This window comes from Parasteatoda tepidariorum, chromosome 4 (genome assembly GCF_982258835.1).
Source record: "Parasteatoda tepidariorum strain Cologne lab strain chromosome 4, Ptep-v5.0, whole genome shotgun sequence".
Taxonomy (NCBI): Eukaryota; Metazoa; Arthropoda; class Arachnida; order Araneae; family Theridiidae; genus Parasteatoda; species Parasteatoda tepidariorum.
The window spans coordinates 40,559,996-40,583,208 of NC_141758.1; the positions used below are offsets into that span (position 1 = coordinate 40,559,996).

The 23,213-nt window shown below is 28.7% G+C and overlaps 2 protein-coding genes across 6 annotated transcripts in view; both read left to right on the forward strand.

Moving 5' to 3' along the window:
• The window catches only part of LOC107437649 (uncharacterized), a 40,165-nt gene extending 27,954 nt beyond the window's left edge, over positions 1-12,211 (forward strand). For 3 of the 4 annotated variants that reach the window (XM_087160964.1, XM_016049739.4, XM_087160965.1), the window contains exons 16-20: positions 867-888; positions 1,232-1,345; positions 7,247-7,377; positions 9,704-9,860; positions 11,946-12,211. In XM_087160964.1, the coding sequence (XP_087017090.1) occupies positions 867-888; positions 1,232-1,345; positions 7,247-7,377; positions 9,704-9,860; positions 11,946-11,980 (459 nt within the window). In that variant the 3' untranslated portion in view covers positions 11,981-12,211. Of the gene's footprint in view, positions 1-866; positions 889-1,231; positions 1,346-7,246; positions 7,378-8,968; positions 9,098-9,703; positions 9,861-11,945 lie in introns of those variants that run through there. The other variant, XM_087160966.1, reaches the window with a different exon arrangement.
• A 6,523-nt stretch (positions 12,212-18,734) lies between these two features.
• Positions 18,735-23,213, forward strand: part of LOC107437668 (uncharacterized) — a 44,385-nt gene continuing 39,906 nt past the window's right edge. The window contains exons 1-4 of one of the 2 annotated variants that reach the window (XM_087160963.1): positions 18,784-18,906; positions 19,407-19,523; positions 20,936-21,058; positions 22,948-23,002. In XM_087160963.1, the coding sequence (XP_087017089.1) occupies positions 20,936-21,058; positions 22,948-23,002 (178 nt within the window). In that variant the 5' untranslated portion in view covers positions 18,784-18,906; positions 19,407-19,523. Of the gene's footprint in view, positions 18,907-19,406; positions 19,524-20,935; positions 21,059-22,947; positions 23,003-23,213 lie in introns of both variants that reach the window. The other variant, XM_087160962.1, reaches the window with a different exon arrangement.

The window sequence follows — 23,213 nt, forward strand, 5'->3', positions numbered from 1 at the left end:
AATCAGTTTTCTATTCATTTCATAATTAGTTTTTAAATTAATGCAACAATGTTAGCTTTGATATGCAATGCATCTTCCTAATGAATACCTTGAAAGTGAGGCTCTGTGTTACATAAATTTTGCACTATGTAGATCATTTTACTTATCAGTAAGCTTACCTAATTAAACATGGACATTAATATCAGAAACAAATGAATATTTAAGTGTTTTAAAGTTATTTTTTGATGAAAATTACTTTAAACTACAAAAACATGCTATTAAGTATTTCTTATTAACAGAAAAAGAAAATTGTAATTATCATTGAATTAACAAGAAAAAAATGTATTAATTTTGGGTTTGCTTTTGAGACTATAACCTCTTAGCGAGTAATTTTCTTGCAGCCTGTGAGCAGTTATAGTTTGTCTATGGTAAGAACACCCCCTGCCAGAAAGTCTGAGGCTGTTTGCTGCTATGGAAACAAGAATAGCGCTTTTCATGGAGGGTAGCTTCTCTTCACTCTAGGGCTAACACAATAGACTGATGAGCAAGATTTCCTTTCTAACGCCAACCTGAGAAAACCTGTCCTAAATAGTGACCCAACACCCCTACTTGAAATAATTATACCTCTTTACCATAGTTACCGCCATGGGTGCAGACGAATGACTTTGGGAGTTCTTACTTTAGACAAACTATAATATTTTAGAAATTTCTTCAACCATTGTTGACACTCACGCAAAGTTAATGTTATGGAGATTTGCGGTTTATAGAATTGCCTTATATTCTATAAATTGCGTTATATTCTATAAACCTATTATTGCCTTCTGCTGTGTTAGATTTAGCAACATTCTACTTTTTAATTAATTCTTTTTTTCTCTCTATCTTTTCAGAACATTAAGAAAGTGCCCGGAGGTAAAATTCTTTTTTAAATATTTAAGTTCATAGCATTTTAACCCTTAACAGGCCATAGCCGTCGTACGAGCGACATGACACTTTCACTTTTTCGGTCAAATACTACATATAGGATGACTGTAAATCATTTTATTATTTTTTCGTACTTATTGTCATATTTACAATCAATTTAGTTGTAATTATATTATTATTTAAGTAATTATTATGGTTATTTATACCTAATGGGAGGTAAACTTGGAATATTTCTAGACTGTTAAGGGTTAACTTTTAATTTTATTTTTACTTTTAATGTTTTGATTTGCATTTAATGTTTTTGCGACATTTAAAAAAATCAATATTTCAGAAAGCACATCAAAAATTAAAGCTGTTCAATGCACTAATGAGACTGCCCATCTTATGGATATCATTAGGGATAGTGATGCAAAAGATGAATATGGAAATGACATTGTCATTGTTGGTAAGTTTTAAAATGTATATTTTATTAAATCAAATGCATATTCCAACTTATGAAAGTATGTAAAATGATATCTTCAAACATAAATTCAAATTCTTAAGTCAAAATTATTAAACAGGAGGTCATTAGCATTTATTTGTATTATATAATAAATGGAAAAATTCCACTACATTTCAAAATAATGGAAATATTTCTGTACTATACATTTATTCATATTTCTCAAGAAATACTAAAAGAACCATTTTATAACTTCAGAAATATTTACAGCAAGCAATTTCTCATACTTATTAATGAAGTTTAAAGCTTTTAGAGGTTTGAGAAACTGACAATAAATTACAAACAGAAAGTAGTATTTTTGCACACCATATGCCAAAAAATAAAACAAAAATTTGTAATAATTATTTTGGTTATTATATACCAGGGATGGCCAAGCTCCTTGATAGTCGAGCCATTTTTCAAAATTTAAAATTTTTCGCGAGCCGCGATAAAATACGTAATTAAAAGGTAGGCAATAAAAAGGTATTAAAATTTTTTTTTACAGAAATTATATTTATTGAAAACATATAAATAAAAGTACAAAATATGTGTATTTAATTTAAATATTAAAAATTAAACATATTTATTTTAATTCTCTTGATAATTCTTTAATATTTGATGAATAATTGGTGAAAGCACTTCTCAGTAATTCTTTGAGATGCTGGTTAGTTTTGCCAAGCAGCCTTTTTTAATTCAGGATACTTTGATTCTGGTACAAATTTCGAAAAGTCAGTAATCGACGTCGACTTATATTTTAATTGTAGAGCTTGATCTTCTTGCATCTCTATTAAATTTAATTCCTCAAATCAGGGGTGTCAGACCCGCGGGCCGCATGCGGCCCGAGATGAACATTTTTGTGGCCCAGTCAATATATCCGAAGTATATATTGACTGGTCAGTCAGGATATATTGATGTGGACCAGTATATATTGATTGTCGAAGTATATATTGTCGATATTGTCGAAGTATATATTGATGTGGCCCAGTCAATATATCCAATATATCAAAGTAAAAATAAATTAGAAATGTGAATTAGAAAAGAAACTAGCATATGAAATTATAATATACTATATTTATAAACTATGCGGATCATTTTAAATTGTACGCGTGAAAATGTAAAATTCTAATTGGCTTGTGGCACCTGCCATTCCAGGGATACTGCATCATATCAAAAATACGCAGAAAAAATTTCAAGTCTTCGAACGGAATTTGAAACAAGGTTTAAAGATTATAATTCCTCGGAAAACAAATTTTGTTTGTGTTTGTCGATTTTCTCAATAAATGTAGACTCAGTAGTATGTAAATGGAAGTGATTGAGATTCAGTGCGACTCAAATTTGAAGGCAAAATTCATTGAAGTGGTTATGCCTGAATTTTACAAATATTTACCAGCAAGGTTTGAAAATACTCAAAAATTCGCATATGAAATTATTTCCATGTTTGGAAGTACTTATCAGTGCAAGCAATTATTTTCTGTTATGAATGGAAATAAATCTCCTGTCCGAAACCGTATTAATAACGCTCATGTTGGGTCAATTTTGAAAGTAGTTTCGGCCAAAAAAATTTCTCCCGAAATGGGAAAGATAGTAGCAGAGAAGAGATGTCAAGTATCAAACAGTAATTTAACTTTATATATTTTTATTACAATGTGCTATTCAAAATAAAAATATTTGTTTCTATGAACATTGATTTTTTTTTTTTTTTTTTGCGGCCCACCTAAAGTTAAGCATTGTTTATTTGGCCCAAGTTAGCTTTTGAGTTTGACACCCCTGCCCCAGATGCTTTTTGGGTCATAATTATATTGGAAATGAAAAATTTACCTTTACCTTGAATTTTGTTAATTTCAAATGGATTCAGAAAAAAATCAAGAGACGATTTAAAATATTTCAAGTCTTGAAATCTATTTTGGAATTCCGTCAATATTCCTTCTAGTTTTTTTATATACTCGTTGAGTTTTTCTTGTTTAATATTGGAATAAATTTTTTTAATTCGAGGAAAATGACAAAATGTTTCATTTTTAATGTCGTTTTGAAAAAGTAGTAATTTAGTTTGAAAACTAAATATACACTGTGAGACTTCACATATTATTTTATCTTTCCCCTGCAATTGTAAATTCAGTGTTTGCAAATGTTCCTTGATATCAGTTAAGAACTTCAAGTCATGTAACCACTCGTCATCGCTAACTCTGAACTCGGGTACATTTATCATGAGCCGCAAATAATCCACCAAAGAGCCGCGTGTGGCTCGCGAGCCGCAGGTTGGTCACCCCTGTTATATACAATAAATGCATAGAATTTTGTAAGCCTAGCTTAAATTTTTATGGAGATATGGACATTTTTATAAGCAAATTTTTTTGTCGTATGTTTTTTTGCTATAACTATTAATTATATTACTATTTGCTGTTACTATATTCAATAAAGTAAAAATAAATTTTTTAGAGCAATTTAAAATTAGTTATAAAATTTTTGCTTTAAAATTTGAGAAAAATTTGTTGAAAACTGTGCAATATATTAGTAATTAAAGTAGTTCTTTTATACAGCTCATGCACGGTTAAAAATAAAAAAAAAATTTCTTCTTAATTTTGTAGTGAAGCGTATTTTGCAACTAATGAAAAAGTCTGATTTGAATATTTAAAAAGTTTCAAGCAATTTTCTCAGTAGTTTTTGTACTTTTTAAAAGAAACTCAAAATGAAAAGAGGTTTTCTAATATTATTTTGTAACATGAGACAAAATTAGATAACATATTATAATACCTTATGATAAACGTTCATACACCGAAATATGATTGTAAAAGGAAAGGAAACATGCAAAAGAGTAGATACTTTGGTGGGGGATAATCCCCAACAATACCAGGGTCATTTTTATTAAATCTTGTTTAATAGTAGAAAATAAAATTTTAGTGGAAAACCCCTTATCATAAAACAACTTAACTTTAAAAAGTGTGAAAACTGCTTAGAAAATTACTTTTTTCATTTTTAAGATATTTAAATCCAACTTTTTTATCAGTTGCCAAATATGATTCACTACAAAATTAAGAAGAAAATTTTTTTCCCCATGCATGTGCAATATAAAAGAACAACTTTAATTTCTCATATCTTGCTCAGTTTTAAGTGAATTTTTCTCAAATTTTAAAGCAATAATCTATACATAATAATAAACGCGGCTGTGTGTGTGTGTGTGTCTGTAATCACAATATATCGCCCCAGAAGCCTCGCCCAGGCACGAAACTCGGCACATAATTGTGTTTTGACATAATGAAGAAGTATTATTTTTCTTTTTCAAAAATTTGGATTAGTTTCTTAGTTATCAGTCATTTTGTAAGAAAATCTATGCTTTTTCGTCTTCAAAGAGCCATATTCAAGAAACTATTAAAAAATGCATATACTTTTCTCCACTCTTATAAATGTATGCTAATGCGAACCTTACAATTGAAATATTAATTTTCGACAACTTAAACCAATAATATACGAAGGAATTAATAATTTAATTGTAAGGTTCGCATTAGTTTACATTTATCAAAGTGGATAAAACGTTAACTTTTGTACTAAAAATGTGGCAACATATTAGATACGTAAATAGAACGCTACGCTTTGATATATTTATCGCTGTTCATAATTGTTATAATAAGTTTTTCTTCTTCTTTCCACGCTCTTCTTTTTTTTTCTTAAGCGAAGACGATAAGGGAAAATTATACTTGAGGATGCCCCTTGGCGAAATTGGTGACTTATGTTTGGCGCTATTCCTGTTTGCGCGGAACACCGTGGTAACAGAAATAACGGCCAAAACATAATGATATTTCAAAAAACATTGGAAAATTTCAACAAAACATCGGATAAAGCTTGCAATGAACCCAATATAAGCAAAATTAATAAATCCAATAAAAAGGATTTTGAATCGAAGCAAAAATTAATGGAGTAGGTGCAGAAAGAAAAGGAAACAAAAACAACTCACTTCTTCATTAAGCTTGAATATACTCAGATTTAGGTGCACAGAATTATCTAATAACAGTTAGATACTGTCTAAATTTATCGTGAATAGAATCTGTGTTCCTCCATCGTCACATAAATTCGGCGAAATATGAATCGAAAATGGCGTTTGTGGTACCGAACTGGTGATGAAATTTTTTTTATAAAGTCCCTTTTTATGACTGCCCACATACCTTCGATCTTATTGACCAGAAGTAAAAGTAACCTTACCAGCCGGTATCTAACGAAGAACTAATGGACCTCTGAAATTACGTATACCGTTGAACATTAATAACGCTAAAATCTAAACCGTTGAGAATCACGATTGGGTTTCAACATCGCCCAGCTTGGCGATCAACCGCGATCACAACTTGGCGAGAATCAAGGGGCACCCTCAAATATAGTCTACCCGACGTTAATTTTTGTAGCGATATAGAAATAGAAATTGATACCATAAAAAAATTATAGAGAAATAGATACCATAAAAAATTAATTCGTTTTCGTGTTCTTTTCATGTATTTAAAGCAACTTTTGTATGCTTTTACAATTTCTGAGGCCTTTTTTTAAGAAAAAAAAACAAGTCTCCACCTGATAGTTATATTATAGGTTAGGTTACCATAGCAAAGTTACATCTTCAAACATCCTCAAGAGCTATAACACATCTGCAGCAGAACTGGATATGAAGACAAAATTGCAGGACAGAAACACTTTAATTGTCCACTAATCTTCAGATTTCCTGCTATGTTTTAAAAAACTTTATTTGTGGAAACCTTTAGCGTGGCGGACAGCTGGCCGCCTTAGGTGGCTAGTTTTGTAATAAATTTTAAATTGCACCAAAAATTTTGTTTAATTGTATTGAATATTTTCACAGTCATCGTAAAAAACGCGACAATTTTTCTTTCTATAGAAATGTCCTTATCACCATAAATATTTTAGCTAGGTTTGCAAAATTTTGTGTCATAATAACCAAATAATAATTGAGCACACAATAACCAAAATGATTGGTACTAGTTACAAATTTATTGCTACATTTTTTGGCATAGGTTGTACAGAAATACTATTTTCCATTAGTAATTTATTGTCGGTCTCTTAAACCTTTAAACTTTATTGATGAGTTTGAGAAATTGCATAACCTAAATAGTTATAAATTTATAAAATGATTCTTTAAGTATTTTTTGAGAGTTATAGTGTTTCCATTGCTTTATCCAACCCCAATATTTCATCAGTGCCTAAAGCCATGTCAATGATTATCAGACAGATATCAAATATCTTTCAATTAATTGGGTATAATGATGATCAAAAGAATTTTAAATTTATTAAATAAAAAATAAAATATCAAAATATAAATTTTGTTACCTTTTTAAATTTAAAAATAAAATTTTCCGGGTGAAATAGGAATAGTTGACGGCTATGTTGATTAAAACTTATATTTCTTTACAATGGCTCTTAGTGTTTCTTTATAGCTTATAGCAAGTGCTTTTATACAATTCGGTCTCATTAAGAATTTAATTAGGCAAGAAGGAAATTTTCCTTCTCTCAAAAATATCAGTTTGCCGTGCTTCTGTCTACTTTATATCACATGTATAATATTTATACATTACTAGTGTAGTAATTAATGTTTATACATAACTGCAATAAAATTATATTTTTGTGACACTATTGTTTACACAAATTACACCCAACTTGCAACCAATTTGGTCTGAGAGAACCGCTTCCAATTTCGATAAATCGCTTTACAAAGTTTTAAATGCTAGGTAGTTTGAATTGGTTGTTGTTGGCTACATTAACTTCAATGATTTTTAAAAGCTATTAAGTTTAATGTCAGTTTAATTTAAACATATGTGGCTGCAGTTGTTGAAAAATTAAAATAACTTTGTTAAATAATTTAACATATATTTTTTTTAGGATTAGGATATATTAAAGAAACACATGGGGAAGGTGGAGATCTTTACAATTGTTACCTATGTGGAGCTTGCACTTCATCTTTTGATATCATTGATCATCTTAATCAAACAAAGCACAAAATAAAGTACCTGGTTAGTTTTCCATAGATTTCTTGTTCATTGTTTATGTTATGCATAGTTGTTTTCATAAAAGTAAATTGTCAAATGTTATTCCAGTGTACATAAGGGACACATCATCCGAATTAAAATTCCATAGGAACTCATGCCTAGAAACGTAACTGTTCACAGCTAGGGGCACTTCCCTTTCATGACTTGATAAGAAGAACATGACGAAACAGTTCATAATAGGGAAGCACCTCCAGCCAGCGTATGATGACATTTCCGAGCCTGGGTTTCTATGGAGTTTTTATCCTGATGATGTGCCCTAACACTCGTAGAAATTTGTTGCAACATTTATGCAAGCGCCTGCTTTATATAACATTTTGAAACTTGTACATTTCAGCAGAAACTAGACATAAATTATCATTTTAAAAAAAGTGAGAAAACTGATTGCAGATTTAAAATCACTGATAGAAAGTATCTAAGATCTGTTACAAAATCCCGATGCAAAAGGGAAAAAAAAGTGTCCCCCAATGTTATTTGTGCCTGCTATTAATTAGCTAAATTTTTTATTATTCTTTTTTGTTTGCTTATAGGAACCCAATTATTTTCTATTTGTTTGTTAATTTAAAATTTTGCTAAAACTACCTAAATGTTATTTTTTTGTTTTTAATTTTTTTTTACATACAAGTGACAAACATACTTTTCAGTTTTAAGTGGTACTTGTTCTATCCAGTCCCAAGCAAAGTATTGTTTTAAAATGATCTAATCAGCATTATAAAATAGTATGTAAAAAAATATTGTCTCTTATTATGTTTGAAAAAGATCCTTTTTATTTTGAGCTTTTAAAGATAACTGGCATGGAAACTTTGATTTTGATTCTTTGTTGAATTATTACTTAATCAGTTGCATAATTTTTTTTCTTATCATCGAACATTTACTTTCTGTCTTTAAAATAGAGATTTATATTGTTTTTAAGATAAAAAGAATGTGATAAAAAGAAAAATAAGTAAAGAAAGAAAAGAAAATAATGCAGAAATGGCAAGATCTTGGTCTTAAGGACCCATAGTTTCCAAAATCCAGCAGAATCACTGTAATCTTACAATCACTGTTTAGAAATGTAAAAATAGAAATGTTTAATGTTTTTTACACTGTAGTTTTTATGTAACAGTTAACTAATTTTAACTTTTACAATTTTGCCAGCTATAGAAAAACAGAATTACAATAGTTATTTGTCATCCATTTTTTAATTTCTGATTTTTTGTCACTCATGAAGGAAGGAAAAGTTACTTTTTTATAGTTAAATTTCTTCATAGGTATTTTCACTGAATGCTGAATTTGATTGTTACAGAAAAATGTAATGCAGTGAAGTTCTTATTTTTTTTTAGTAAATGCTGAATTTGCTTGTTATGGATGGAGTGCAGTGGAGTGATTCTTTTTCTTTAGTGAATGCTGAATTTGATTGTTATGGATGGAGTGCAGTGGAGTGATTCTTTTTCTTTAGTGAATGCTGAATCTGATTGTTATAGAAGAACGTAGTGCAGTGGAGTGATTCTTTTTCTTTAGCGAATACTGAATTTGCTTGTTATGGATGGAGTGCAGTGGAGTGATTCTTTTTCTTTAGTGAATGCTGAATTTGATTGTTATAGAAGAATGGAGTGCAGTGGAGTGATTCTTTTTCTTTAGCGAATACTGAATTTGCTTGTTATGGATGGAGTGCAGTGGAGTGATTCTTTTTCTTTAGTGAATGCTGAATCTGATTGTTATAGAAGAATGTAGTGCAGTGGAGTGATTCTTTTCCTTTAGTGAATGCTGAATTTGATTGTTATAGAAAAATGTAGTGCAGTGGAATAATTCTTTTTCTTTAGCGAATGCTCAACTTGATTGTTATAGAAGAATGTAGTGCAGTGGAGTGATTCTTGTATTCCAATATCAATTTGTGGCACTTGTAGTTGATAATTAAATTGTATGGAATACTTTAAATGCATCTTCTAAGGAAGGTGGGTGGGTCACCCAAACTATTGGTTAAAAGCGGAGACTGGTAGGTTTGATTCTATAGTCTAAAACTGGATCTGACATTTATGTACCGAAAGAAGCATATTACATTTATTAGTCCAACATTTTTAAGTTTGGAAGGATCCGGTGCTGGTACCTAATTAGTCACCTGACTGAGATAAAAATCATGTAGTGTATCTACCACACCAGGCCTGTTAAATGATAGGGAACAAAAGTTTAATGTTTCACAAAATCTGGGTTAATTGCAATATTTTGCTTTCATTTTTTACCCCATATTGCAGATAAAATGTATGTTGCATCGTTTTTCTATAATTCAAACTAATATAAGCATTTCATTTATTAGGAGGAGATGGATTCAAAAGGATATCCCAATGGCATTGAGCAAATTAAGTCCTTTACAGGATTTTCTGCTTATTCAAAGGAATGTATGATCAATGATGAATGTCTCAAGAGCAAAAGCAAATACGGTGATGGCAAAGTCTCTGTTTACAAGTCAAAAAGTAAGCTATTATACTTTACTTAAATACTCTTTTAAATTAAGAAACAAATACTTTGTGTCCTGCATATTTTAAGCGATTTTAAAACATCTAAAATCTTATTTTAGTATAAAGCAGGGGTTGCCAAACTTTTTTGATCATCGACCCCTGTATAATTTTTCGAAATCTCCATCGACCCCTACAAACGTAATTTTCTGTTAATTAAAATAAAACTCTATTAGATACTGTGTTTGTACATTTATTTTATGACTTTAAACATTTATTAAAGTAATAATACATTGTGTAACAATAGTTTTATGAAAAATATATTAATATTGAAATTTACAAAAATTGGCCAATTTTGTATTTTTTGTAAAAAAAATACAAAGTGTGCTATAGTTTTGTCGCGGGCTGCACTAATCCATATTAGTAAAGCTTACCTTCTTTTTTGTGCATTGATAATTAAAATTTATATCTAAACCAAACGAATGGTTTTATCGAAACAATAACTAATTATCCTAAACTATAAAAGTTTTAATGATGACACTGCAAATATTCAGCACAGTTTGGAAAGATAGCTGAAACTTTGATGGTATTTGCATTTGTAACGTCAGTGCTCGTCACACGTGACATTTGGACAAGCGCACATGTGCATATGACTTATAAACTGCGCTGAGTTCGTGCCACTGCGCGGTGGAACGTAAATACTTGTTTCACCCCAATAAATATACGTTTATTAATTTATGTTTTATAAAGAAACTGATATTGAGTCAATTATAAAAAAATTCACAAATTTTACATACTTAAAGGTATGTGTGATTTGCGTATTGAGAACCGTTTTTTTTTTAAACCCACAATCGACCCTTCCGATTCGAATCGACCCCCATTCGCCCCCCTGTCTCAGATCGACCCCCGCTTTCGTTAAATAGACCCCTGGGGGTCTATATAGACCACTTTGGCGACCTCTGGTATAAAGTTTACAATACTTTACCAGAAGATTTTTTCAAAAAATATTGTCATTGATCTGACCAAAAGCATTTATTGATTGTAACAGTACACTATGTTAAAAGGTTTAAAAATATGGGCTTTCTTTGCTTTGATACATTGCTTCTATCAAAATTTCCAAAAATCTATGGCACCACAGTAAACCTTTACCTTAATTGTTTTAAAATTGTGTCTTTGCTAGAGACTTTTTAATTGCAGTAATAGGAGGAAATTTAGATAGCTATATCAGATCCGTAATTCAGCTTGAGGTTCAGTTGACACCTTTGAATTGGGTCACAAAGAAGACAGAGGGGCAAGGTGAGTGAAGTGTCCAAGCGTCTGCAATGTCAAACGAAAACTTTATGTATGAATGCTTGAACCATTAAACAAAACTTCATATGACATTCTGGGTTCAAGTGTTCAACCATACACTTGACATTTTTGTCGGTAGTGTACTTGTAGATGGCCTTCCAGTGGAGGTTTCATCTGAATTTTTTAATTTGAAAACCATGATTTCTTCATAACAGGGCATTTTTAAAAATAACCACCACCAGAAGCCGTTTTAATTTTGGGAAAAGTTTACATATCATGTTTTTTCAGAGTTCCACACAAAAACTTGATTCCATGCATGAATTGCTTATTCCTTTTACTAATCTGAACATTATGTGATGTGTATTTGCTTCAGTGCATTCACAAATATACCGTTTCAGGCAAACCCTATAGTCACTGTTCCAAAAAGTTTCAACCTAAAAGTAAAAATATCCCTTTTTTCTTCCATCCATCCTTTTCTTTCTTTCTTTCTTCTGTAATTTTTTCCACGTTTTTTCTACATTTTGAAAGCGTCTGTTAATTTTTTTATGTTATTTTCTCTGCTATAAGACTTAATCCTAAATAATTATTCAAATCGAAACACTTTCTCATACTTTTAAAAAGTCACATTCTGTTGTTCCTAAATCTATTTTTGGCTCAAGTATGCATAATTATAAGTAAATTTGCTCAAAAGTTGGTAATTTTTTTTAAATAACAACAGTTTATAAAAAAATCTTTATTTTGCTATTTTGTACTATAAATTATATTTCTTAATGTGTACTTAACTCTTGATTCATATTTCTCTTCTTTATTTAGACATGTTTCCACCTTCCTATGGCTCTCATCTTTAAGGCAGTGTATGAAAGATGCCAGTGATCATTTAGATTTTTGCATTTCAAGTTGTTATATGTTATATAACAGTTAAAAAATTTGTGAATGATGTATGTATATATTTTGTGTTTATATGTAGAAGCTATGACTGTACAATGCATTGTGTTTTATTATCATCTTTCATTATGATCATATAGATTTTTGCATTTTAAGTTTTTTCTTCATGTTACATGATAGCACCTTTTTAAAAACAATTAGTGAATGATGTATATATTTTGTGTATATATGTAGAAACTACAACACCTCATAGAGGATGCCATTGTGATTTATTATCTTTCATTATGATCATTTAGATTTTTACATTTCAAAATGTTTTTCTGTTATATAATAACAGCTATTTAAAAAAAACTTACGATGCTATGTATATATTTTGTAAAATTAAAGTAGGATACATATTTGGTTATTATGAACTTTTTATGAAGATATTAGGAAGGTTATTCTTTGATTTGTAATTCTTGGGTTTAATCTGTGATTTGTTTGATAAATCACAATATTTTGAGAAAGTCTGAACTTTTTCAATTTAGTTGATTTCTTTCAAAAAATCAGTTTCTCTCATTTTTTATTTTATTTGTAGTTTATAAAGTTCTTTAATCACATGTATATTAAGTATACTAGTGGATTAATTTATAAAAAATTACAATTTTCTTGACTTTTTACAGTAGTTATTAAAAATTTAAAGTTTATTTTTCAATAGCTAAATAGGCAAACCCACAAAAATTGCTAAATTAATATTTTGATGCATTTATTTAATTTCTAAATGCAAACAAATTGTATTTTAAAATGAAGTTTTATGGCAGAAAGCAATTTTTAAAAAGTTTTTAAGCTTGCTTAATCCATATTTCTCATTTATATTTACTATTTTAATATTTATATTTAATTATATTATATTTATTTAATGTTATATTTTAACTAGATTCATTTTAATTTAGCTTAGAAGTTTTATAAAAACTGAACCTAGCATTAATCATTTAATGGAGCCACATTATTTTATTACAGATTTTTTTAATACATTATTTTCAAATGTACATCCCATATTTTTATACTTGTTAAATACGACATATATGAATTTGCTAATGTTATAAATGTATAAAAAATTATTTCATGTTAGGAAAATTTTGAAAGATGTAACATAGTGCACTGCTTGTTGCTTTATTCTTTATATAAAAAAAAGTGCACTGCTTGTTGCTTTATTCTTTATAAAAAAAAATAAAAAAAAAGCTATCTTTTTATATTGAATCAGATAAAATGTAAATAAAAACTTTAATTTATCATAGCTGTGATTTTTTACCCCTTTTGGCTTCTAAATTTTGAATACGACATCAGGTTTTTTGACGGTTGTTTCTATCTCACAGTAAAATTTTCAATTTAAGTCACGTGATTGAAACCATGCCTGATGGAGGTAGATACCACCTTTTCCTTTTTTTACATCAAGTGCCCGACTGTGTTCATACCAAAAGGAAATCATTTTACATCAATATTTAACTCTGATTCCGATAAAAAAATCTAAATTGTTTGTTATAAAAACAATTAAAAAATAAAATACATAACTCGTTATTTATCTGAGAAAATAACTTGTTATATATTTTCAACTAAATAAGGAATAATAGAAATTTTAGTTTTAACTATATTTTGTTTCAGATCTCTTTTAAAGTTAAATATTTCTCATTAAACTTTTATTCTAAATCTTTCAGTTATTAAAATCAGGCATTTATTTTTATTCTAAGAACGTCCTCAAAGGACCCAACTAGAACAGCTTTGACATAAGCTGTTCTAGGATGAAAGGTCTAGGACACGGGGATGAAAAACAAAAAAGAGGACTGCTGAAACTAGCCTACAGACAAATGGTAATAAAGGAAAGAAACATTGTGGGATAGTTCAGTTGGGTGAGTGAAATAGGTCTTGAATGGCAGGGACAGAATGCCAAATTTGAGTACTCATACTGGCATAAGGAAAATTAAATTAAACTTACGCCAACTATAATTGTAACATGCCAATATATCATATTTTAACTTAAAATTACAATGTGTCACCCTTATAATGCAACAAGTAAATCTTTCATACATTCATTTGTCTATATTAGAGCTACATATATCAATGTATCTGATATTTTGTACTTAAAAGTACTACCTAGTACATACTTTAAATGAATGTATTATAAAATTATAACTTGTAACTGATAATCAGTTGTATTAGTATGCAAGTGAGTCTATATATTTGTCTGAAATGATCAAATATCCAATTTTCTTCATAAAATTTCTATTCCAAACAGTTTTTTCAGTTATTTAAATTAGTCTTTTATGTTGCCTATAATTGTAACACAACAATATATCATTTTAATTACAGTGTATCCTCCAATTATTTGGAATAAGAAAATCTGTCATATATTTGTTTCTGTTAGTGTGTACATTGAAAGTTCTTATCCTTTTATTGTTTCTGTCAGGATTCTGTATTGAAAGTTCTTATCTTCTTATTTTGTTAACTAAGATAAAAATATGTTGAAAAGGTTCTCTTTCAAAGTGGTGTAATCATTGTTAAACATTTTGCTATTCCTTTGCAATGCTGTTGTCTCCCTTTTACATTGTCTATGATTGTAACAGGCCAAAATATAAGATTTTGGTTATTTAAATCAAAGTGTGCCACCCATATACTGGGAATAAGTAAATCTGTCATAGATTTGTTTCTGTTTGTGTACATTGAAAGTTCTTATATGATGTTCTGTTTGTGTCTACTAAGATAAAAATAAAAATATGCTGAAATGGTTCTCTTTCAAAATGGTGTTATCATTGTGCTATTCCTTTGTAACTAAGTAATAATTACGGTGATTTGTTTCTGTTTGTTGTTCTTTGCAATACGGTAGATTTGTTTCTGTTTGTGTACATTGAAAGTTCTTATATGCTGTTCTGTTTGTGTCACCTAAGATAAAAATATGCTGAAATGGTTCTCTTTCAAAATGGTGTTATCATTGTTAAACATTGTGCTATTTCTTTGTAACTCAGTAATAATTACGATGAGTCATTTTGCTCTATCTGTCCAATTAGATTGAGGACATCATTTCTTTTGAACTTTAAATGTTATATTTCTATATTAGATTTTGTCAGTCATTTAATTTTAATAACTTTTAAATTTATTATTTTGTCTTATTCTCAATTTTATGGTACCAATCCGCTCACTAGCAATTTCACTGACTATATGACTGCTGGGCCTATTGGTTTACTGTTTACTACTCATTATTTTGTTTTACTTTTTTAACTATTACCTTGAACTTAATTCTATTTATTTCTTTACAATTTATTTTTGGCACTTTTGTATGTCTTTCATACTTATTTGAAATAAAAATATTTATATTTTAGTTATTTTTGATTGGAATGCTATTTATTGATCACGAAATTTTAATTTGTGTAAGACTATAAAAAGATTAAAAACATAACACCTTCTTAAATAAAAAGGAAGTCAAGTATATTTAAATAACTATTATTAGTACCTGGAAAAGAATTTTCTGCATAAAAAGTTATGACATTAAACTTGCCGTAAGTTTTTAACTGTATTTTATTTTTATGCCATGGGATATAAATATTAGAATAGGATAAATTCTTAATAGTGTTAAAATTTTGATAAAAAATGCTTGATATCGAGAATAGATAGTATTATTCTCCTTAAACTCCAAATCAGTATTTTCACTGTGCTTGCCGCAAAATTTCTAAAACTACTGATTTTAATTTGATGAAAACTATGCTCTTCAGAGTTTATGTCAAAATTTCTTGAATTAAATTAATACTCTAATCTAGGGCAATGCTGCTTTACATCTAACTAATATTCATTTGCTAATAAAATAAACCATGGGGGAGAAATTCACATTGAAAGATTAGTTGTTGACATAAGCTGAAGGTGACTATTTTAATGTTGAAATTTGATGATTAATTTTGTTGTTTATTCATAAAAAAATATTAAGAGTCACAAAATATTGTTATATACTAAATTTATATAATAAGTTTTTTATTTGTGAAAATTCTCTATGTGTAGTTTGTAAGTTCCGATACTAAACTACAAATACAACAGTGCACTAAGATTATTGGCTTTCTAACAATGTGAATGATAGAGAGAAAGGATGTCGCTCAAAGTTACTCAGTGTAATTTTAAAATAGCTGAAATACTTCTTTAAACCAGGGTTGGGGTTTTGAACGTCCTAAACTGGTTTTGGACAGGACACGTGGGTTTTACTGTCTTTAACTGTCCTAAACTGACTACTGTCTTAAAGTGTCCAAAACCTTGAAAACTGATAAAAGGGTAAAAATTCTTTTTGTGTAACCATTGTACACATATTATTAAATATTTTATACACTTTGCTTTGGGATAGGAAAAGATTTATAACTTTTGAAGCTCTACAATTTATTAAACAGCATAAGTGAATGCCTTGTTCTTTAAATATGAATAAATATGCTAATACTGATAAAGAATGTTTTTGCATAAGGATAAATAATGCAATATTAAAAATAATAATAAACTTTTTTAATAACTTGTCTTCATTTTGTCTCTTGCAGGGTGCATAGCCAAATTATTCAACAAAAAATAAGCACTCTAATAATATTTTTAAGTACTTTAAAAGAATATCATAACTAGGCAGGGTTGGAATGTTTTTGACAATTGACGGTTTTATCTGATTTTAACAGTCATGTCAAAAAAATAAAAATAATAATAATTCTTTTGGCATTGTTTTTGACAATTGTCAAAACTTTTGAATCATGTACATCGAATGGAGTTTTCATAAGCTACGGTCTTAGATTGGGGTTGAATTTATTGAGAAAACGTTGAATAGAACAAACTGAACATTGTTGTTCAAAACATAATACCAATTTCCCTGCCAGAGGACATACTAGATGGCGCCACTAACTCTCTCTTTAAGAACAAAAATTTTTTAGTTAGTTTTTCTGTAGTGTTGTTTCGTTAATATACGCATGTTAACTAATTCGAAGGAGTATGTGGTCATTACTTTTAAGATTTATTTAGATACGAACCGACCCGAATAGAAGAATCAGGTAAGAAACCTTTTATTGATACCTGTTCTACTGAAGTAGAAAAAGAATTAAGCTTTCTTTATGGACAATTGTATTTCTGCATAATTCGTAGCAAAAATCAACATGGTAAAGGAAAAATCTTAATTTGGAAAAGGGAAAATTAAGCACTTTTTAAAAACACCCAATAAAAAAAGCACCTTTTATTTTTCACAATATTTTTTTTAAAAATTACGACATAATTTGAATAAAAAAGTTTTGAACAGAATGGTTTAAACCCTAGATTTATTATATTCTGTCCCAAACCTTGCCAACTTTGCATTAAACCGATTTTCAAATCATTCAAAAGAGGAACAAAACATAGAAAGTCTAAAACGGACAACAACAATAAAAAAATGGCCATTTTCAGAACCCTAAGACAATAGTTAACCACCACTTTGAATAAGAATCCACGAGTCATGTCACATTTTCTTCAATAAAAAAGTTTCATGTTTAATATGTAGTAACATCAAAACAAGAGTGACTTAAATTAATTCTTTAAAACTTTTTTCATCAAATTACTGTTTATTAAGAAAAATATTTCATTTTGAGAGTTCAAAAATGCTTAACACTTCCTTTTGAAGTTCCAAAACAGCAATCTATTACACTTGTTTCAATACAAAAATTATAAAAACTTTGCAAAAACAGCAATATAATATTTCTTCTAATATAGAGACTGAAATCTTTATATTTTAATCACTTTATTGGAAAAAAGGACTTAATTCCAGTATTGTAATGGGCATTAAAATAACGTGTTTAAGGAACAGTCAATATAAATTCGACAATGAGGATTTTCTCTAGTATGTGCAGGATAGTGCTTTGTGTGTGAAAGATCTCTTACACATACATTGCATGAACAAGGTTTCTCTTAGGTATGAACAAGAAGATGTGCATTTAAACGATGTTTTAGTGAGAATGTTTTATTACACACTCTACATGAATGAGGTTTTTCTCCAGTATGAATAAGATAGTGTCGGTTCAAACTACCTTTACGAGTAAAAGATTCGTTACATATGCTGCACAAATAAAGTTTCTCCCTACTATGTACAACCGAATGTTTCTTTAAGCTCACTTTATGTGCAAATACTTTATCACACAAATTGCATGAATAAGGCTTTTTTCCAGTATGAACAATAGAGTGTACATTTAGATGATGCTTCTGTGAAAATCTTTTATCACATACACTACATGAATAAGGTTTTTCTCCACTATGAACAAGATAGTGTCGATTTAAATTTCTTTTATGAGTGAAAGATTTATCACATATATGGCACAAATAAGTTTTCTCTTTAATATGGAAATTATAGTCTTTCTTTATGTAATTTTTAACTGTATAAGATATTTCACACATATTGCATAAATAAGGCTGTTTTCTGAAACATATGAGAGATTGTTTACATAAAATATAAGCTAGCTACTTTTTCATAGGATTTTGAAAAGCAGCAGACCGATGTTAAACTTTTCTGGTTGCTTATTTTTGTGAATCTTTAGCCTTAAATGGAAAACTTATGGCCAGAGAAATGGAAAACGTGATTGGTTAAATTTTCGATGAAGAATATTTTTCACCAATCCGATTCTCATATTCCCTCCATGGTAAATGGAGGTGCGTAAATCGCAGTGCAACAAGAATGACCCTGAACTCAGGATTGAACTTGGAGTGCCTTACAGAGCAGAGATAAGGAAGACATAGCGTTTATTAAGTTTTATGGTTTTAATTTAATTTTAAAACCGCGGACTTTTCGTTTCGATTTGGTCAATATGTTTACGGATGGTTTAGGAAGAACTTAAATCCTCATTCGCTAGTCGAAGTTCATTATTTGATTATTCTTTTTCTCAAGGTTTTTTAATATTTCATCTTTATTCGAATTGTTTTTCGTAATTTATATATATTTTTTTGCGAAATATTTCTGATTACGTACTAAGCAAATGTTATATGAATGATTTGAATTTCAAAAATGTGTAAAATTAAAAAACATGTTTCCAGTGTTTATTTAGTTAACATATTTGAGTTCTGCAACGCTGAAAAATATTGAATTTTTAAGGATATTGATTTTTTCTTTCAATGCGAAATTTTATTTTGAACATATTCCACCATTGTTTATTTTTTCTAAGATATCCCTTATTTGTTTTAATAAATTTTTATGATATGGAAATTTGATTTAGGAATTGTATTTTATGTTTAAGCTGTATGTAAACGAAATGGTGAAATCCAACATACACTTCAAAGTTTTAATATTCTCGCCTTTTGAAATTTTCTTTTAACTAATATATATTAACTGTCTTAGAATGATGGCTTTTCTTGCAACTTTTTAAGTTTTACATATTTTCTTAATTACAGGTCTCCCGTGAGTGAGCGAGAACAGGGAAAACCTGGAATTGTCATAGAACTTTTTTTTTTTTACAAGAACCTGTAAAATTTCTTCATCATATATTGAAAATAACCAATCTGAAAATTGTCAGTAACAGTAATCAATTGTTGAGATTCAATTTAAAGCATTCTAACAACTGTTACAATTATTTGTTGTAAAATTTCCACATTTTAGTGAAACTTTCCCTGTTTCTTCATCTTCATTTGAAAAAATTTAATCAAAGTTTAATGTTTGGCATTACAAATAACATACAAATTAAATAGATATGGTATAGATATACTTCATTTGAAAAAATTTAATCAAAGTTTAATGTTTTGCATTACGAATAACATACAAATTAAATAGAGATAGGTATAGATATAATATGATCAGGATTTACATTGAAATTTTCTTGAAATGCCTGAAAAAATCAGGGAATTTTCGGGGATATTTCCGTATTGTGATCTGTCACGCCAACTGCAATTGCCAAGGATCCAAATAGATTTTAAACTTGCAAATTTAAATAAAAACAAACAAACATGTAGATGTTTGCTCGAGGGTGGCTGCTTTTCGAGTTGTTCCCTTTCTGTGATTTTTTATTTAGTTTCTTGCTGGTGGTTGCCCAGAAGTTGAAAAGACTTGGCAATTATTCTGCCACAGATGCATTATGGAAATCTCCCTGAATTTTTTTCCTTTTCAGAAATTTGGTTACTCAAACTTCGAATTTCAAATTCTGTTTGTAACTTGTTCCAAATCTATTCTGAGTCCTATTCTCATTTACCTGGTGCACACAGTGTATAAGATTGTGTGCATGGGTAAGTTTTGTAAATTTCCCAGGCTTTTATATTTAAACCACTTTTAACCACCAGAAATCACTTTTTTTAAAGAATGTTTTCTTAAATTTACTAAGTAGGTAGTAAAATGTTTAATGGTATTAAAAGTAATTCCTTCGCATTTGCTATGTCTACCTATTAAGAAGAAGAAAAAAAATTCTTGATGTAAACATTTTTCTGTGACTAAATTTCTTGGAATTTTATTGATCACCAAAATTCAAATAGCAATTTAAATTCATTGGTTACTTTAAGTCAGGTGCTAACAATTTTGATTTTTCAGTATGGTTTATTAAGAGGTCATTCACTGTACTCAAATTTTATACAATCATAAGTTTTGTTAATTAAATTGAGTTTTTTATGGCAGCTTTGTTACCTTGTAATTTTTTACTAATAATTTCATTTGCATGTAAATTATGTCTCATTAACATTAAATTATTCCAAGATAATATGAACATTTTACAAATGATGCATTTTTTTATCTATCCATTACTCTTTTTAAAAGTTAAAAAATACTTGCTGTAATCTTTTATGCAATGTAATCAATTATAGCAAATAAAATTGCTTTTTAGATATTTTTATTTATCTTTCTTGAGGGCAAAATCATGTCTCTATTAAAATTAAGGGATATTCAGTGGAATAAAATTTTGTTACTCTAATTTATTCTTACAGCAAGTTCTTTTTTCTAGATGGCTTGCAATGAATCTCCACCTAAGATAAATTTTGATTTTGAGTGCAGTCAAGTTGAAAAAAAAACTGTATATCTCACATTACTCGGCACACCCTGTCAATATATGCATTTACTTCCTAAGGTAATAATATATTTTACTGCTGTTTTCTTTGTGCAATTATTACTATTAGTTTACATGCTGTTTGGAAACCTTGTAATATAGTTTTTACTTTCAGTTTGGCGCCATAAAGTAACATTGGGCTTTTTATTTTGATGCTATTGAATTGCAACATCCAATTCGATTTTTATTTCAATCATGAGAAATCAACTTTAAACTGAAACTTAGAATTTATTTGCTACTACTGTTTATTTGTGTTTTACAACTTGCTGAATTAATTTTTTTTTAATTATTTAATTCAGTTATATACGTTATACAATTAAATCAGATTGTTAGAGTTTCAGTTAAAGGCTTTTATTTGATTACTGTATTACCACTTTAAAGACAGGAGCCTCATCTCCGTTTGTACAGTTCATGTTCAGTAATTAATAAAAAATTAACTGAAAGCAGCACATTCTATTGACTTTTCGTAATATGGATACATTCCTGTGGTGCTTATTTAATAATTTACTTTTTAGCCTTATAAGAGTATCTATTGTTTTTAAAAATAATTTTCTAAAATTTTAAAGAAAAACTGCAATTATATTTATAAAATTCCAAAATGTAGGGGGTCTAGTTCAAAGTTGTTAAAAAGGTTTAAATTTTCACATTTTAGTTAGTTTTTTTTTAAAGGAAATTTTCTTTAATTAATGTAATTGAAAGTGTTAATAATGTAATTTGAAGATTTATTTAAAAATAAAAAATGATTGTTTTTTACTGTCAAAAATTCTTATTAGTCAGATATTCTTAGCACTTACAGCATGCATTTTTAAGGTGAGAAAACAGGTTGTAACTTAACTTTTGGAGGACGGTGTACTTGATAGTTATATAATCATTTCCTCCAACTATTTTGAAGAAAAAAAATTCAAATATACTTTAAGTAAACATTTTATTGTTTAAGTACCAAAGATGGGGAAATAACCGAGCATCTAGGTTTGAGCATCAAAGATTCAGTGGTGGAAGCAACCGAGCATCTAGGTTTGAGTACCAAATTTAGTAGTGGAAACAACCAAACATTTAGATTTGAGATTAATAGGTACCAAAGAGCTGCTACAGTCAAACTGATAAACATCAAAGCTGAACCAAAACTATAACCTGTAATGAGCTGAATTCAGCTCAAAGCTGTATGTATATATATATATTGTTGCAAAGGCTTGTTCTTAAGATTTTTCATCTTTTTATAAGTCGAAATTCTATTGATGTCTAGGATCCTGTACGATCTTACGGTTTTGACTATTTTTGTTTAAATTTTAATAAAGGAAGTCTCAAATTTTGCATTTCTATTTTTATCTTTTATGATAAATACATTTTATAATTCTGACATGCAACCTATCTTGCGAAAAACGTAATACTTAAATCATTAAAATGTTTTGAATTAAGTTAGTTGGCCTTTCTGAAATTATTTCTTTATTTACATTTTAAATTATGTAGCTGATTGTATGCGTCTTTTCGGTAACAACAACCATTTTGTGTCGCACAAATCAATCTTTTGAAATAAATATCACTATCTAATTCAAAAGCCCATCAAAATTGTAAGAAAAGTGCGATATTTCTCATTTTACTACCTCCAATTTTTCTGTTTTCAGCTTTTATTGCTTTGTTTTGAAATAATTTGTATGTGAATAATTAAGTAAATACTGCAAACCTAAATAATTTTATAATATGCTGAAAATTCTTAAAAATTAAAAAATTTTGATCGCTACTTCTTGATTACAAATATCCTGACTTTTAACTGAAGCTTTGATATTTCGATAGTACCTACTGGGAAAGTTGTTGTTTACAGTAGGTTCCGTTTATTTTTTCTTTGCTGAAAATTTTTTTTGATTTTTATATTTTGTAATTATTATTTTTATGCAATGATAAAAATCTTATAGGATGCCTTCATTACCCCTTCAGATTCTGAAGAGACTGAACTGAGTTCTGATGAAAGTATGTTGTTTGATTGATATTTAACTATATTTCATTCTGTAGCTTGAGCTATATTTGTCCTTGTATGTTTTAGTTGCTAGTCTCTATAGAGTTCCCAGGCTATTGTAGTTATTTTTTTAATTAAAAGTTTTTTTAATATACAACTTATTAAAATTTCGATTTCTCAGGGATTATTCGACCGATTTTGCTCAAATTTTGTATTCTACCATAT